This window comes from Mus caroli, unplaced genomic scaffold (genome assembly GCF_978045245.1).
Source record: "Mus caroli unplaced genomic scaffold, Mus_caroli_1 scaffold_16, whole genome shotgun sequence".
NCBI classification, from domain to species: domain Eukaryota; kingdom Metazoa; phylum Chordata; class Mammalia; order Rodentia; family Muridae; genus Mus; species Mus caroli.
The window spans coordinates 35867046-35883186 of NW_028227271.1; the positions used below are offsets into that span (position 1 = coordinate 35867046).

At 44.2% G+C, this 16141-nt stretch overlaps 1 protein-coding gene across 3 annotated transcripts in view; it reads left to right on the forward strand.

Moving 5' to 3' along the window:
- Zfat (zinc finger and AT-hook domain containing) overlaps positions 1-16141 on the forward strand; it is a 183701-nt gene that overhangs the window by 82447 nt on the left and 85113 nt on the right. For all 3 annotated transcript variants that reach the window (XM_021182879.3, XM_029469960.2, XM_029469961.2), the window contains exons 8-10: positions 7085-7172; positions 8438-8587; positions 11321-11494. In XM_021182879.3, coding sequence (XP_021038538.1) covers positions 7085-7172; positions 8438-8587; positions 11321-11494 — 412 coding nt within the window. The remainder of the gene's footprint in view (positions 1-7084; positions 7173-8437; positions 8588-11320; positions 11495-16141) is intronic.

Below are 16141 nucleotides of genomic sequence, written 5' to 3' on the forward strand. Positions count from 1 at the left end.
CTGTGAGTCTATGGGAGGCCATTCTCATTCAAACCATCACAAAGTCCATTATGTCCGTACCCATTCATGCACACTCTTGTGCACTGGTACATATAAGCATGTATGCACACATATATACATAGATATGCCTGCATATATGTACACATCTATGTATATTTGTGTATTCCTATTTTGTTATTACAGTGTTAAAATATAATTGTTGTCCTCCTTCGCCAGTAGGGCATGTGGTTTATTAACTTTTCTGTCATTACTGTTAGGTTGGCCCTGAGCCTGAGGAGGAGTGAGTCCAGTGGTAGAATATGTTCTTGTTAGGAGAAGCCTTAGAGTGAGGTATTGGAAGCTAGGAAGGTAGAAGGATGGATTGAACCCTCACTCCTCCGCTGCTTACCTCGTGTTTGGTATGAGTAATGTAAATAATCTGTGCCATAGTGTACTTGAGAGGTGAGGGTGAGGTGAAGGAGGACATTAAGTGCCTGGTGTGGACTATTGTTTTGAAGCTCATTGCTCTGGACTTAGAGCTTCTGAACTCAGGTAAACTGGGTGACAGGAACTAAGCCATTGTTCACTGAAAATCTGACTGTGCAGCCTAGGCTGCCTCTTGTTCCACATGCAGAATTTGCCTGTTAGTTGTGAATGTCCTGGAGTTGCTCGTCTAGCCTGGTTGTTTTCTTCCTCAGATGCTGATGCTCAATCTCTTGAGTACATCCCACAGCGCTAGGGTCATGAGGGAGCATCAGGAGTATGCAGCTGATGTCTTTAGTCTTGACTTTGTGTGCTTTACTTCTTACTTATAAACAGCTGTTGTAGATGCAATCCTCTGAGGGTAACAATACATTCATCAGAACAGCTGTGCTAAGTGCAGTGGCCCTTGGAGATCAGTGACATTGAATGTTGATGTTCTCTTACAGAAACGGGCACAGGGAGGGTCATTGGACCCTCACCTGGTCACAGTTATTGTCTCCTGTACTCTTCAACTAGCTGTGTATAACTCTGCCCTAATTATACATATCTTTGAGATCTTTGGGGATGCTAGAGTGTGTAGATTGTGTGTGTGTGTGTATGTGTGCGGGGTGTTGACCAAAATGCTTGGAACTCCATCTGTTTAGCTAGTTGTCATTAGTTCTGAGGTGAGACTTTTCTCCTTTGGGGTAACCCCTCTCTCACCTGTGTTAGATAAATAAGTCCAATAGACTCATTGGTTCTCCAGGTTAGTCTCTGACCGACATGCACTTCGCGCTGTCATTGAACCCCTGTAAGGAATGAGTAAGCAGGGAATGTCACACAGCACTTTTCTACTTTCATGGTGATGAATGTGATTGCACCTTCTTTCTGAGCACTGATCTCACTTCTAGCAATGTGGAAGAAGCTCTGGGGAGACCAACCTTGGGGCAGAAAGCCGCTGGCTTGATCTTGTAGTCACTTCCTTGTGTTTTTACTTAATTCCCAAGTCCCCTCTAGTTGTTAGGAATCACTTCCTCTACTGTGAAGAGTCTGGTATCTAAGTCTCTGTCATGCAATACTTGATCTGTGGCTATGGCATCACAGTCCAGTGCTGTTCTCTGGCTGCTGGCGGGTCAGCAGTGTTGGTGATGAAGCTCTTAGACACTTGTACATCTTCTGAAGAAGTGTGGCAGAGGTGGACTATGGCCCAGGTAGGGACAGGAGACAGTACTTCTGTGTTACTGTGGCAGCCATTCTGAAAGCTGCATGAGTTAATAATATCTGCACATTGCTCCTAGAGAAGTATAACATCTTGATGCAAGGAGTGTGGCTTAGTAAACGTCACAAGAGATACTGTCTTGCTTCTCATTAGTTCTCACATTTTCTTAGAAGATCTTAGGGTCTCATTTCTACATTTGCCCTTGTTGGTATTTGTAATTCTTTCCATTGAGATAAATTGTTTTTGAAAACAGGTCCTGACTCTGTAGCCCAGGTTGGCCTAAATTCATAGTACTCCTCTGGCCTCAGCCTCTTAAAATCTGGGACTGTAGGTTGAAGCCACCTTGCCCAGCTCAATTGAAGAACTCTCTTTGTTTGTTTGGTTGGTTGGTTTTTAACTTTTCTTCTTCTCTCATACATTACATCCAGATATCAATTTTCCCTGCCTCCACCCTTCCTCCCCACTATCCCCACCCCTGCCCAGCCTACCCTCTCTGTAGATCAACTGCTCTTTTGTTTCCCTTAAAAATATTGGGCCTCCCAGGGATAACCGCCCACGTGGCCTAACAAGATACAGTAAGTCTGGGGACTAGTAATGGAGGTACTCTTAAAGGTACAGAACTTGTTGCTGCTTCTGAAGTGGGAGGCTTTGGCCTGTGCATGCTAGCAAGGGGACTTCAGATACAAGGAAGACTGTCCCTTGCTGCAAAGAGCACTCTGCTTTCTGTGGATAAGCAGATCACCAGAAGGAGGAAAAGGCTAGCGGGTCAACACCTTGCCCTCCCCATCCAGCGTGAGATGCTGTGGAATGTGACTGTGAGGTTGAGGATATTTGCTACAAGAAAGGGGGAGGGGAAAATGACCATTCAAACTGCAAATACTTTGATTTCATGCCTGAACACTTGTTCCTGAAGTGGGCGATTGTTGCAGTGCAGTATTGCCTCTGCAGTGAAGAGGGCTTCTTTGAAAACCTCCAGCTTTTGAGTCTGTGTGATATTTGTCTTTTGAGCCTGATGTAATTTATTTCTGTCCTGTGGCTGAGGATACCACACAGGGACAAATCTTCTGTTCATGTAGACACTGTTGACCTGATAATGAAGGTGTTAGCTCTAAAATACTTCACATCTGCGAGGAAGGTTGTTTTTAAGCTGTTCTATTGATTTGTGATGTGCATAAGGTATAATTTATTCTTTTACAATGTGAAGTTTAGTAGAATTTTGTCTACACACAATTATGTAGCCATCAGCAACTTTAGAAAAAGCTTCTGTTGTCCCATAGGAAGGCTTTCTTGTCTGCTGTCACCACTCCCTTCTCTGTCCCTAGACACTTCCTATGTCCATGGACATTTTACATAAAAGGGTCACAAAATGTGTGCGACTAGTGTCCTTCTTTATTTATGTGATAGCAGGCTTCATGTTCTGCTCTGTTTTATAGTTGGGCAGTGCTCCCTCGTGTGGAGTTTGCCTCATTCTCTGAGTTGCTGAGCATTTGAAGTGCAGCTTTAGTGGTGAGCACAGCAGGATGGAGCCTTCAGTGATGCTGTCTTGCATTCATAGCACTTGAGCTAACTCTTGGTGAAATCTGTACAGGCATCTTAACTTTCAGAAATTAAGTGTTAATCATCCCTTTAAAAGATTTTCAAAATTTTGAAGCATCTAAGGAGAAGCTGCTCATATTCTCCACTGCCAAACCTTCCACCCCTGTCTTTACCATTGCTGACACACTCACATCATCACTGCCAAGGAAGAGATAACACTGGGGATTTGGAGCTAGACTGAGACCTCCTGCTGACTGTATATCTCTCAGAGAGTTCCAGGGAGACTGGGTGAACTTGCTGGTGATGTAGAAACATCTTACATTACTGTGGTCCAACTGGACTTCAGTCACATCGGCATCTACTGGGACAGGAAATGATATTGCTCTTACTAGGAAACCATGAGAAACTTTCTCCTGGGGCTTGGTTTTCTTATATCTACTCTTGAAGAGGGCATCAGATGTGATAAAATGTTGGCCAAGGTTTCACTTTTGTTTTAGTATTCTGCTTTGAACACAGATTCCTATGAAGTACTGAAATTAAAATACCGTCCTCTACCTCCAGATGAGCCTACATATACTGACATACTCTAGTTGTATTAGCACGCAGAGATAATCTAGCAAATTGCTAGTTTCTGTGACCTTCATAGTATTTCACAGCTAAGAACACATCTGGCAATCAAGAAGAGTGGGAAGGATGCACTTTCCTCTCACTGCCACTTTCTTCTCGTTCCTAAGGACATGGTGCCAGGTTGTAGTGAGGGAGGGCAGTCATCACTCCATGGGAACTGGCCCAGGTCATAGGACATTTTGAGGATGCTGGGTATCCTCATGTAAAATGGTATACATCTCGGGGCCCTTCTTGTTACTGTGATAAAACACTAACAAAAACAAGTGTAAAATTATTAAAACTTTGTGCAAAGGAAACTTGGGGAAACACGATTTTAGTCGACTGCAAGGGAGCTTTGGGTTCTGGTGCTCATTTCACTTCCACGTTGGTCTTGATGATTTCTGTGCAAATCACATAGGCTCTTTGAGCCTCACTTATCTCCCTTGTAAATTGGAGACAGAATACTTCCCTCATCTCTTAAGGCTAAGGGGATTTAATTAGGTTAGTGAAGGACAAGATCCCCAGATCATGATCCATTAGAGGGTAGTACAAACATTTGACTGAGTCATGCCTGGATCACAAAAGGGAGATCCAGTAGGCTAAGGTAGAGTTCACTCCCACACAGGGCAAGGATCGCTTCCAGAGGGTTTTTTGTTTGTTTTGGTATTAAGTGTTTGAATGTCAGTGAGTATTAGTATTGTAGGGTGCAGTGGGGAGTTAAGGGAGCAGAAGCTGTCAAGCCGCTGGCTTTCTGGGTCCCTATTAAATAAGTGTGTAAGCTCTTGACCTAAGTGATTTCATTGGAGACCTCTCTGAACCTTTGTGTCACTGTTGCCTTTGTTAGGAGTAAGACTCCTGGCCTCCCGCTGTGGGCTTTGGGAATCTGTCACTCAAAGAAGGCCCCCTGATGCTCCTTTGTATTCTTCTCCAGAGGCCTCAGAGGGGCCTATTGGGAAGTTGCACCCCAAGCCTGAGTGTCCGTTTTAATGTTTTGAAGGGGCATACCCTTGCCCTTCAATCTCTCAAAGTCCATGTCATGGAATGGGGTAATTAGTGTCCACATCCAAGATTGCCCTGAGAACATAGCATGGAAATGTTGGTGAGGACTCAGCATGGTCTCATGCACATTACCAGGGATGCCCTGGTAACTGCTATCTTTACCACTAGCCCATCCTCCTAATCCCTTTAGTGAGGATGCTAGCAGTGAGAGTATTGCATTGTTCCAAGGTTCCTGTGTGGAGAGCATCTTTCTTGGGCTCTGGGAAAACAGAACTGTCTTTGGCAGATGGCAAGCTTTTTCTCTGCAACCCTAAGTCCAGCACATTCTGGTATTGTCTTCCAACTGATATAACGCAAGTGTCCCCTTCCTACTTCTTGCTGCTGTTTTTGTATCCCTGCATGGATGAGTGGGCTCTCTGCGTTATCTCCAGATAACTTACAAGTCACAGATCAGCTTCCTTTGTTTCCAGCACAGATTCTGGCACATAACCAGGACTGTGGTTGTGACCCATTCCTGAAAAATTGGTCAGAGTGAGTGCCAACTTTTAGGAGTTGATGTCTGTTTTATAGTGGGATACAAGAATATGTCTCTCACATAGTAGGGAAATTCATTTTGATCTTTTCTAGCCTGTGTGAGCCTCAGAACTTTCTACTTCTGTGGAGGCCAGTATTATCTCCCAGTGGTGCACAGGTCAGATGAGGTCACCTTCCTGATAAGCTAGGCTCCTAGCCTCAGCCAAGGGCCACTCCTGCATCTCTTGCCATGGCTGCAGTCTCATGCTGACACCTAGTACTTTCTAGGACACAAATGGCTTTGAAGGCATCTCTGTTGGAGCAAACAGACTCCAAAGGCTGCGCTCTTAGCCTCCCTGTGGCTAGCTTTCTTGTGTTCCCTGCCTTTGCCAGGGGCTCTTTTAGCTATAGTCCTTTTTAAGTTTGCTGAGTGTGTTATTGGTGTTTGGGTTTCATCTGCAGCAAGACATTGAGGTTTTGAAAAAGAAGTAAATGAATCCTAAGAGTCTACCCTTCTCCCACCCTCCTCCTCCACTCTGTTTCCTGACAATCTTCAAAGACATCAAGAAATGGGGCCCCTGATAAGCTCTAAGATAAATTGCTTTCAGACTATCAGGGATTAAAAGAAGAAAAATCAAACAGCAAGGACTCGGGGGAGATCAGTGTAAACTCCTTCAAAGCCCTTCTGAATGCTTCCATCAGCTCTGATGACAAGGGCGGCTAGGACAGAGTTGGGAGGGTGCAGCCAGAGTGCCAGAGGGATCTCATGAATTTCTCTAATATGGCAATGCGAACCCAGTGTCAAGGACAGTGGAGGGGTAACAGGAGCAGGTTGAGAAACCCCAAGGCCATGTTGTCATGGGAAGTCAGTGACACTGGCTAGCCATACATACAGCTCATAGCAACATCTTACGTGTGTGTGTGTGTTTCATAGCAGAAAGCTTTATCTTTTATTATATATTTTGATCTTACTCACCTCAGATTCTTGTCTCCCTAACCCCTACCATATTTCCTCCCCTCCTCCTAACGAAGCTATCAACTTTAAATAGCTCATCAATTAGGGTCAGGGCCTCCTGCATTCCTTCCCCCCCCCCCCCCACCTCTTAGAATGTTGACTGGCCTGGTCTTGTGTTCATTTCTCTAGGCCTCTTTCTCTGAATCTATAATGTAAATGTGAAGTACAATTTTTTTAATGGGTATGTGAGTGAATCTAAACTCAGGACCAGTTGTGTTTTGATTGGTGAGGAAATCATATCCTGTTGGGTCATCGAGCAGCCCTGGAATGTGTGGTAGAGCTTCTTGGCTGTCCTGTCTATCTTCTTAGAGCTCTCTCATCAAAATCTCCCACAGGCTGTGTAGGACTAGGTGGCTCTATATTATGTGCTGGAAAGGATTTGGTGGATGTCGGTTTTTGATGAAGCTTTTGCTTCTGGTTGTTGAGGGGCAATAGGATTGATGATGATTGTGATAATGTCCATGATGCTGGTTGTATTGACAGTGTTAATAGTGGAGGAAACTGTGTTGATGATGGTCATGGTGGTGGTGCTTGTGATGATGGTAGTGGTTTTGGTGGTGGTATTTGATAACGGTGATGATGGTGGTAGTAGTGGTGGTGGTGTTTGATGATAGAGGTAATGGTGTGTGTTGGTAGTGGTGGTGATGATGATTGTCTTTGGCAATGACGATAGTGATGATAAAAGTTATTTTTCTATAGAACCTAGACTTAAGATTGTTAATTGTTCTTTCTTTTTCTTTTCTTTTTCTATTAAGGACAAAAGGAGTTATTCTTGTCCTGTATGTGAAAAATCATTTTCAGAAGACCGATTGATAAAGTCACATATCAAGACTAATCATCCAGGTAAGGTTATGAATTTAAACAGAACATTAATTTTTAAATACTTATGTCTATTTTAAAACATAATACTTTAGTAAGCGGTACCAGCTTAGAATGAAGAGGGAGGCTTGAATGAATTCATTATTTGAAATGTTCTTGCCTTCAGAAGCCCTTGGTTGGCCTTGCTCCACCCAGTACTATGGTAGGTATGCTGACCACAAACCTGTCAGGAAATGTCAGTTTTACTATCATGTGATCTTTGAGGTAGATCTTGGTGTCAGACTCCATTGTCATATTAAGTAGAGCAGGCAGAGCGGACCTGGGTTCTCTGTGTTAAATAAGTAGCAAGCAAAATATACCTCCTTCTCACTCCCTGTCTCTTCTTATTGACAACTTTGTGTGTGCCCGTGTTAGAGGAGAATGGACTAGTCTGTGAAGAGCAATGGGCTCTGACAGTTTTACCTGGGGACATGGTGAGCCTTGAACCTTTGTCAGTGTGGGAGCTCATGGCTTATGTCGTTTGTTCTGTCACTCTAGTGTGAGCTGACAATATCCTTTAAGAGCACTGACCTTTGATCATGAATACAGAATTACGCAAGGAACCTCGTGTGTCCAATCTCAGCTTCCACATGCTTCTAATACATTTTCCAAGCCCTTTGCATATATCCACCCAGGGACTTTTTTTTCTAGAGTATTTTAAAGTTTATCTCACTTAATTTTCTTATGAAAGACTTTACAGGTTATCTCAATAAATAATGGTTTTGCTTAGCATGACCTCTGTGTGACCTATAAGAAGCAGCGCTAACCATGATTCTTACTGCATCCTAAGATATTTATTATGTATGGCCATTTAAAGTATCCTGGGTTGATATGAGATTTTTTTTTGTATAGTTTGTTTGAATCAAGCTGCAGTATTTTAGTATTTAGTACGTTATATTGTTTATGTTCCTTGTAGTCTGTAGAGTCCTCAGTCTGCAGTCTGTTTTCCACACTAGTGACTTCTGGGAGAAACTGAGTTACTTTTCCTATGAAAAGCCTGTGTTGATTTGTCTGGTCATTGCCTTGCAGTATTTTCTCTGTTCTTCATACTGAAGGCTAACAGAGTCTTAGATCACGGCTTGATCAGATCCAAGTTTAGCTTTTTCAGTAAAAACGCTGTCTCACGGCACCAAGGAGGCACTTGATGGACATTTCTTAGGTAGGCAGGTGCTCCACTGAAGTTTATTTACGTCACACCTGAAGAGCAAGGTGCCGCATCCCCTCTGATTACCACCCTGCTTTTCTGACAGAGGTCTCCATGAATACCATTTCTGAGGTTCTTGGGAGAAGAGTCCAGCTCAAAGGGCTAATTGGAAAGCGAGCCATGAAGTGTCCATATTGTGATTTCTATTTCATGAAGAATGGCTCAGACCTTCAGCGGCACATCTGGGCTCATGAGGGTGAGTTGTCTTTCCATCTGGAACATCTATTTCATTTTATTCTGTGTACGTTATTTTGGGATTACATAAAGAGGCAATTTGCCTTTACATACCCTGCTGTTGTGATTTCTTTAGCATGTAGATATATGACTCCAGCCAATGGAGAGCAGAGAATAAGACCATGACTTTCATTGCAGTTGCAGTTGTGGTTAATAGAGGTGGTTCCCATCTTCTAGCTCTGGATATAACTGTAGTGAATTAGACCACTGTCCTTTGCTTGCTGGTTAACTAGTGTCCTGAGAACAGGAAAGCCCTTATGTTCTCTGGGCAGTTGCAGTGCCCACTACTCTGCTCTGTATGTAACTAGCATTGAAGCACAATGGAACTATGAAGGATTGGCAGTAAAATGGGCTGCGGGAGGCTTGACATTTTGGCAGTGTGGAGCGTCACTGTTTATACTATAGAGAGAGGATTGGAAAGTGGAAGGGTTGAGTAGAAAGGTAGCAGTTCAGAGAAGCATAGGGGCTGCTGTGCTCCGGGACCTTGACCAGGAATGGAAGTGTAGGACAGGCACTTGCAAAGATTCTGACAAGCTAGGAGTCAAGCGTCTTCTGTCATCGACCTCATTCTTTGCCGCTAGAGGAGAATGTTGCCCTCCTCAAAATGAGGAAGGTGCAAGTGGCAAAGTGCCCTGCTAGTCCTGTATAATAATTCCTTCCTGCTTGTCAGGAGCTTGACCACTATAGGCAGGACTGTAGGTTCAGAGGAAGAAGGATGGCCAAGTATTTTGCATAACATACTATCAGTGGCAGGGCTCAGGGGAGGAGCTGATGGGCAGAGAGTCAGTGAAGAGAGGAGGCAGTGGAACTGAGGTGCAGTGCTGGAACTCAAAGGTGCTTTCTTGTGTGCCAGCACTTACTAAGCACTGTGGGCCCAGTGTGTACTTTCGGCTTGCTCATGGTATGCTAGTTAGTGCATTCAGGGACTAGCAGGCCAGGTTAGTTTTACCAGTGAGGAACACAAGGCACAGAACGCTATGAATTGCCCGTGTTGTACAGCCAAAAAGTAGTGGGAACTGGGATTTGGACCCATGCTACATGATTCTAAAGCCCTGTTCTTTACATCTTTACTGACTCGCACTAGGAGAAAGTGATACCTCCCATGTGGAGGCAAGAAAGGAGGAGTTGACAGTGGTGACGAGATGAATACCTATATGTTATTTTCTGAGGACACTGAAGGAATTCATTGCTAGGAGTTTTCTCAGTAGAGAAGGAGGCAGAAGCCTTTGTGTGGAGATTGGTTTTGAATGGTGCTCACGGGAATCGTCTGGGAGTGGTCAGAGAGACAGAAGCAAGAACCTGACACTGATGGAAATCCAGGGAGATGGCAGCCTGAAGATTATAAATCTGTTCCCCTGGGTGATAATGCTTGCATGGCAGACAGAGGTCTGGAGTGGGAGAGCATGGTTCAGTCTTTCCATTCTATGTATGTGATGCAGGATGGGACAAATATTCCATCTTCTGGTCACTTATCCATGAAACACAATTATAAACTGTCTTGAGATTTGCTGCAGGCCTCAGTGAGATGGTCTCCTACATTCCTCAGAAGAACACTCTGTGTGTATCCAGGCTTAATGGATAGCCAACACTAAGCAGTCACAGGACACGGGGTGTCAGTATTCCATATGGAGCTTTTGGAAGAAATCTCTTAATTTGAAAACCTTCTGAATTCTGATAAAGGTTTAGGAAATGAAAGGCTGCTGTTTTATGATGGAGTGTTCATGGTCTGCTCTTTTTCACTTGTCTATGAATTTCTTTATAATGATGGAACTGTAAAGGATAAAGAAAATTCTACTTACCCACATTACAGTATTCGGGAGTCTTTGGAGCTAATCACTGCAATTGCACCGTAAGTATTCTTTCTCCCAGCTCACTCCCAAAATAAAACATGGAAAAAGAGCAGCAGTAGGCAATTGCAAAAGATAAGCATGAAGACCAACAAGAAGAGGCAACATAAGATAAGTTCTGGGGACTGGCCATAGTCATAGGTGTTGATCACACGTGAGGAACTTCATTCACACGGTGGGCAGGTGCTCAGAGATTCTAACAGTTCAAAGAGGTCAAGAAATGCATTTGAGATGAACCACGACAGCAGTTCTCACACTGGCTGGGTGGGGGAAAGCAAGACAAATGGAGTAGGCACAATAGCTTGGGAATAGTTACATGTGAGTCATGCAGAATGTCCAGTGTTCTGTGCCTCTGTTTATGTTATGAATGGGAATATTCTTCTAGACTTGACCTGAGTGCCCGATCCCATTGATTTTTGCAAAGAATGACGTGGCCTATAATTTTATTTAGTTTAACTCAGTTCAGTTGGATTTAATGACTGCTTTGTAAGTTGAGCAGGGTGTCTGTCTTCAGGGAGTTACCAGACTGTAGGGAGAGCAGAGGTGATCAAATCACTGTGGTATGCAAGAACATTTTGGCAGGAGGGAGCTGTAGGATTATAGAATGCTGATAGGCAGCTAGAAATGTCAGAAAGCCCAGGCTTGGGAACCTTGACTTCTGCGGTATTTCTGTAAGGTGGAACAAGTTGAGGTAGGCCAGATATGATGTGTGTGGACATGTTGGGAGTAAGCAAGTATACTGCTCTGTGCAGTTGGATGTTTTCTATGGTGTGAACTGTTCATTGGGGTCCTCACCCATGTGTGCACAGACACGTGTAAATGTACAGCTATCCATTTCTCTTTGGTAGGTGTGAAGCCCTTCAAGTGTTCTCTGTGTGAATATGCAACTCGTAGCAAGAGCAACCTCAAAGCTCATATGAATCGTCACAGCACTGAGAAGACCCACCTCTGTGACATGTGTGGCAAGAAATTCAAATCCAAAGGGACACTGAAAAGTCATAAGCTCCTTCACACTTCTGATGGTGAGTTCCTAAGCCCCCGTGGCTTGTAAGTGTACGGCTGGAAGCTGGCATCCCAAGGCCGACAGAGACTGTCCAATCCCGTGTAACAGGAAAGCACTAGACTTCGTAGGATGTACAGTCTGAAAGAGCACGTGGTCCTAACCTGTCTTTCTTCTGACCAGGGCTAAGCAGTGTCTCCCTTCAACATGCTCTGCATAAACCCCTGTGGGATATGTGAGCATGTGTCATAAGCAGGGAGAGGTAGACTGCTGGAGGAAGTAAGATGTTAATGTTTGGTTCTGGAAGTTTCTGTCCTCTTTAGCCTTCCATCTCACCTTGAGCCTGATTGTAAGGATAGCTGTGCTGGCACCTGGCCTGATGTTTTGAATTGATGTTTTTAACATCAAAGCTACCTCAGGGTTTTTACTGATAGGGCTTAGCCTAAAATATAATCAGTATGAATTCCTGTGGTTGTGAGCTGTGAAGGTGGGTTCTAGGTGCAACAAGGCCATAAGGATCAGTTCCTGTTTCTAGGTGGGACAACAAAGAGCAGGTATGGATTTGAAGGTAAGTGTCTGATTATAGAGAGCTCAGAAGCCTAAGGGTCAAGGCTCAGGCACAGAGCATTCATAACACTTTCTGATATGGGCTTCACAGAGGAAAGACATTGAGAAACACAGGCAGCCAAACCATACTAGAAAAAGTTTTGATTTAATTCGAAACTTCAGTTGGTGGGAGGTACTTGTGACTGCTCCATGTTACAAGGTTAATAAAATTTCTTAATATATGGTCATTGCAGTGTAATTGGACATAAGAATTAGGGCTTACTGAAGATATTAAAGTAAGTTCCATGCTGATTCCAGTTCTGGAGCTTCGGAGATGATGTGTCGGTCGTATCTGGCCTCTGTTGGGTATATGTCCTGGGAGTAAGCCCTGCTGATGTGTGCTAGCTGCTTCCTTGGCAAGAGTCAGACTGAGCTTGAGGGCCTTAGTGGGAAAGGCTGAATGCTTGGTTAGGATTCCTCAGAACTACAGTCAGGGACTTGGGGGGTGTTGAAGCAAGGCCACAGCCATGACTATTGAACAGTACTTTCTTTACAAAGAAAAACACCATAATCAAGATGAAAACCATGCAGGGTTGGCTGTGCTCAATGGTAGAGTACTTGCCTTGCCTGGATGAGACTTTAGGTTCAATCACTAAACAGACAAAGAGATAAACCAAGTAATATAGGCCATCACCTAGGGATAACGAAAGCTTTAGTGTCGTGTAACTACTTAGGACGGCTTCACTTTCTCAGACAGTGGCCTTGCTGATCTTGCATTACCTGAGTCTTTTTGCAGGAGCTGTGTTCCTGCATGTATGTGGTAGCCTGTTTCTCCCTAAAGCCTGTACTCCTGAATGCCATCAAGCCCCAAAGCCACGGTCGTTGCAGTGTCTCCTGAGTTGTGGTAACAGCATTCAAGGAGGCTTTGAAAGGGTATAGTGATCTGAAGTTTGACTCTGAAGTCTGGGTCAAGGCCATGGAAAGCCATCTGCTCAGACAGACCCTGGATAGCACCTTTGCACATGGAGGGAAGGGATCATTAAGAGTAGTGTGGTTAAAAAGAGGAATATGGCCTCCCTGCAAGGGAATAGCCTGGCAAATATAGTGGAGTCTTTCCCAGCAAAGCTATTGAAATTCGCAGTTTCTCTTTATTTATTTTTCCCAGCATTTTGGGAAACATTGTTATTCCGAAAACTGTAGAGACAAGGCCTTAACATTTTCCTGGTCTCTTAGATGTGGTGCACAGTGATTCTTGGCAACTTCGAGGAGGATCAGCTGTGTGTGGAATGTGATGTGCCTGAGGCTTGGTTCTGTGCCCTCAGGCCACTGTGCCTGTCTCCTGTGTTTCCCTTTGACACGTGCCTTGCACCCCTGTTTTTGAGGGCTGGCTGCTAAGCAGAGCTCTCAGCTTGCCCAGCAAACCTAGCTCCAGTGACTATCTGCTGCAGCTCTCGTCAGCCCCACGCTCTTAAATCCCTTTTTATTTTATTTAAAAAGCTTTGAATTTCTCCCCCGGATGCCATATATAAGATACAGACTTTGAAAAGGTTTTATTTCCCTCACTGATTTTTGCAGTGCTCCTGTTGTATCTCATTGGTTTCATAGAGCTCTGTGGACCTCGGTGCATTGCAGGGTTCTATAAATATCCCCCCAGGTTATCATTTGCTTTTATACCTTATGGTCTCTCTTTATAGACAGAAGTTAAAGAGCTTTGCTCATTTACATTTATCAATATTTTCCTTTATGTGTTTACCCCCTCTGAGTTCTCTGTGGGAAAAGAAACCTCTCTTGTTTCAGAACGAACTCTTTTGCCATAAGTTTTATTTATAGTTTTGTAACATTTATGAAATTTCAGGTTCCTATGATTTGCTTTAGTGTCTGCAGCATGGTAGGAATCTTCATTTTCACACAGCTGTCTACTGACTCAGCGTATTTATGGAGAAATCAGTCCTTTCCTTCTACGTTTGCTGGGCCAGAATTCCCCAAGATGCCGGGTTTCATTCTGAGATTTTGGGTGTCCTGATGGCTTTTGTTTTAGGTCACTGCTTTAAAAGATACTGTTTTCTTTTTTTGTTTTGTTTTGTTTTTCGAGACAGGGTCTCTCTGTATAGCCCTGGCTGTCCTAGAACTCACTTTGTAGACCAGGCTGGCTTCGAACTCAGAAATCCGCCTGCCTCTGCCTCCCCAGTGCTGGGATCAAAGGCGTGCGTCACCACACCTGGCTAAAAGATACTGTTTTAATTAATGTAATTTTATCACGTATTGCTCCATTCTATTTTGATTTTGTAATGAGACTTCTGAAGTCTTACTGGATTGTTATCTCTTTGGTCCTGGAATGTTAGTCTTGAAAGCATCCTTGCTTCCATCCTTGGCTCCTCCCCAGGAGCCTTGTGACCAGCCTGTCGTGAGGTGTGACCTGGCTAGCACATGTCTTCCTTACTCATTCCCTGGGTACCCTAACGAGCTCTCAGTCTTTAGTCGTAGAGGGACTTCATATCTAGCAGTAAACACGGCTTGAAAGTCTGCAGTGGCCGTTTGGTCTACAGCAGACTATCTTATGAGGAAGAGCTGAGTTCTTTGCTTGTGAAGCTACACAGAATGGGTAGAGCTGAGAGTCTGGGTTGAATGTTGTCTGCTTGATCACTACAGGGTTACTAGGACAGGTGACTTCTCTCTTTCCATGTCCTTGAACTGGGGCTAGTTACCCTGTGTTGTGGAGGACTTCTCTGTGCTCTCACGAGGCCACCGAGCTCCATGTTTTCTGAGCTTCTTCCTGTGAGCTTCAGTGTTGTTTCTGAGGCGGCTTTCCATGCAGGAATGCCCCACTCTGCTACCCAGGCCCCAGGCCTGCTCAACTGCCCATTGCATGTGTGCTTGCAGCAGTCTAGATGACTGACTCCTTTAGATGCCCCCAAATTCCACTGCTCAATGGCAGCTCCTGCTCTTCCTCCACACGCCCTCTTTTCTGTGAGCTGTGGAGATACCCAGATGTTGTAACGAGATAGTAAATATTTTAAGTTTTGTGTTCCGTTTAGTTTCTGCCACATTTTCAGCTTCTGTTCTTGTTTTTCCAAACCCAATTGAAAATGTAGAAAAACAACTGTTCTTATCAAAGCAGGAAGCAGTGTGGAGTTGGTATGGGCCTTACACTGCTGGCCCCTGCTGCACCCAACTGTAGTGAATGGCTACCCATTTTCAGCTGCTCTGGTGAGAAACCAGGTCAGCTTTATTCTCACTCAGAAAAGATCCAGTAGCAAGCTGTCATGCTTTCTTCCACGTGAGCTAGAATCCACCCTGTGCTTCAGAGCTCACAGTGCCACTTTTTGTCTATAACACTGTCCTGTCTTACCTGTGTTCATTTTTTTTTTTTAAATACAGCATATTTGTTTCATCAGGCATATGTACAAAGAAAGATAGGGAACAAATTTGATGATTTTCCTAAACTGTGCTCCTGTGTGACCCAGCTCCTTTGCTTGGGTCTGACAGGGAGATAGCATCTGAGGCTTTTCACCCAGCTTGCTATCCATACCTGCAGGTGCTCTGAGGATGACAACTCCATCTCTAGACATTCTCCCAGGCTGTCACCTCTACTCTGCTAGCTTAATCTCTGGTGCTCTCTGGGCCCTAGAAAAGTGTCTGTTGGCCTCATCACCTGGAAATTCTGACATTCTTTTTGAGGGCTTTGAGAATTCCACTCTCAGCTGGAGCCATTCAGGTCTTGGTGGTTCTTGCTTTTGTTCACAGGCCACTGGCCTGAGGTGACTCAGCTCTGTCTGCTGTGCTGGTATTCATCCCTATGTAGCTTGCTACTTTTCAAGAGGATGCAGCGTCAGGGTCCTCCCTCCAAGGGGAAAGTGTACTTTGGTCATACTCATGCTCTATAGTTCTGTCTTTGATCATAAGACTTTGGGCACCATAACAAAGCAGACTTTTATTTAAAATAGTTTTGGTGACTCTTCTTTAGATCAACCATAAAAATCCCAAGCTTTGTTTGAAAATACCCTACTAAATCCCAGTACCATGTATGATAATTCAAACAAAAGGGTTTTGCCAGTGCTGGGGAATGGATAAACACTTTGCTGTTGAACATCAACCCCATCCCCTCAGGCAGAATGGTTTTGAA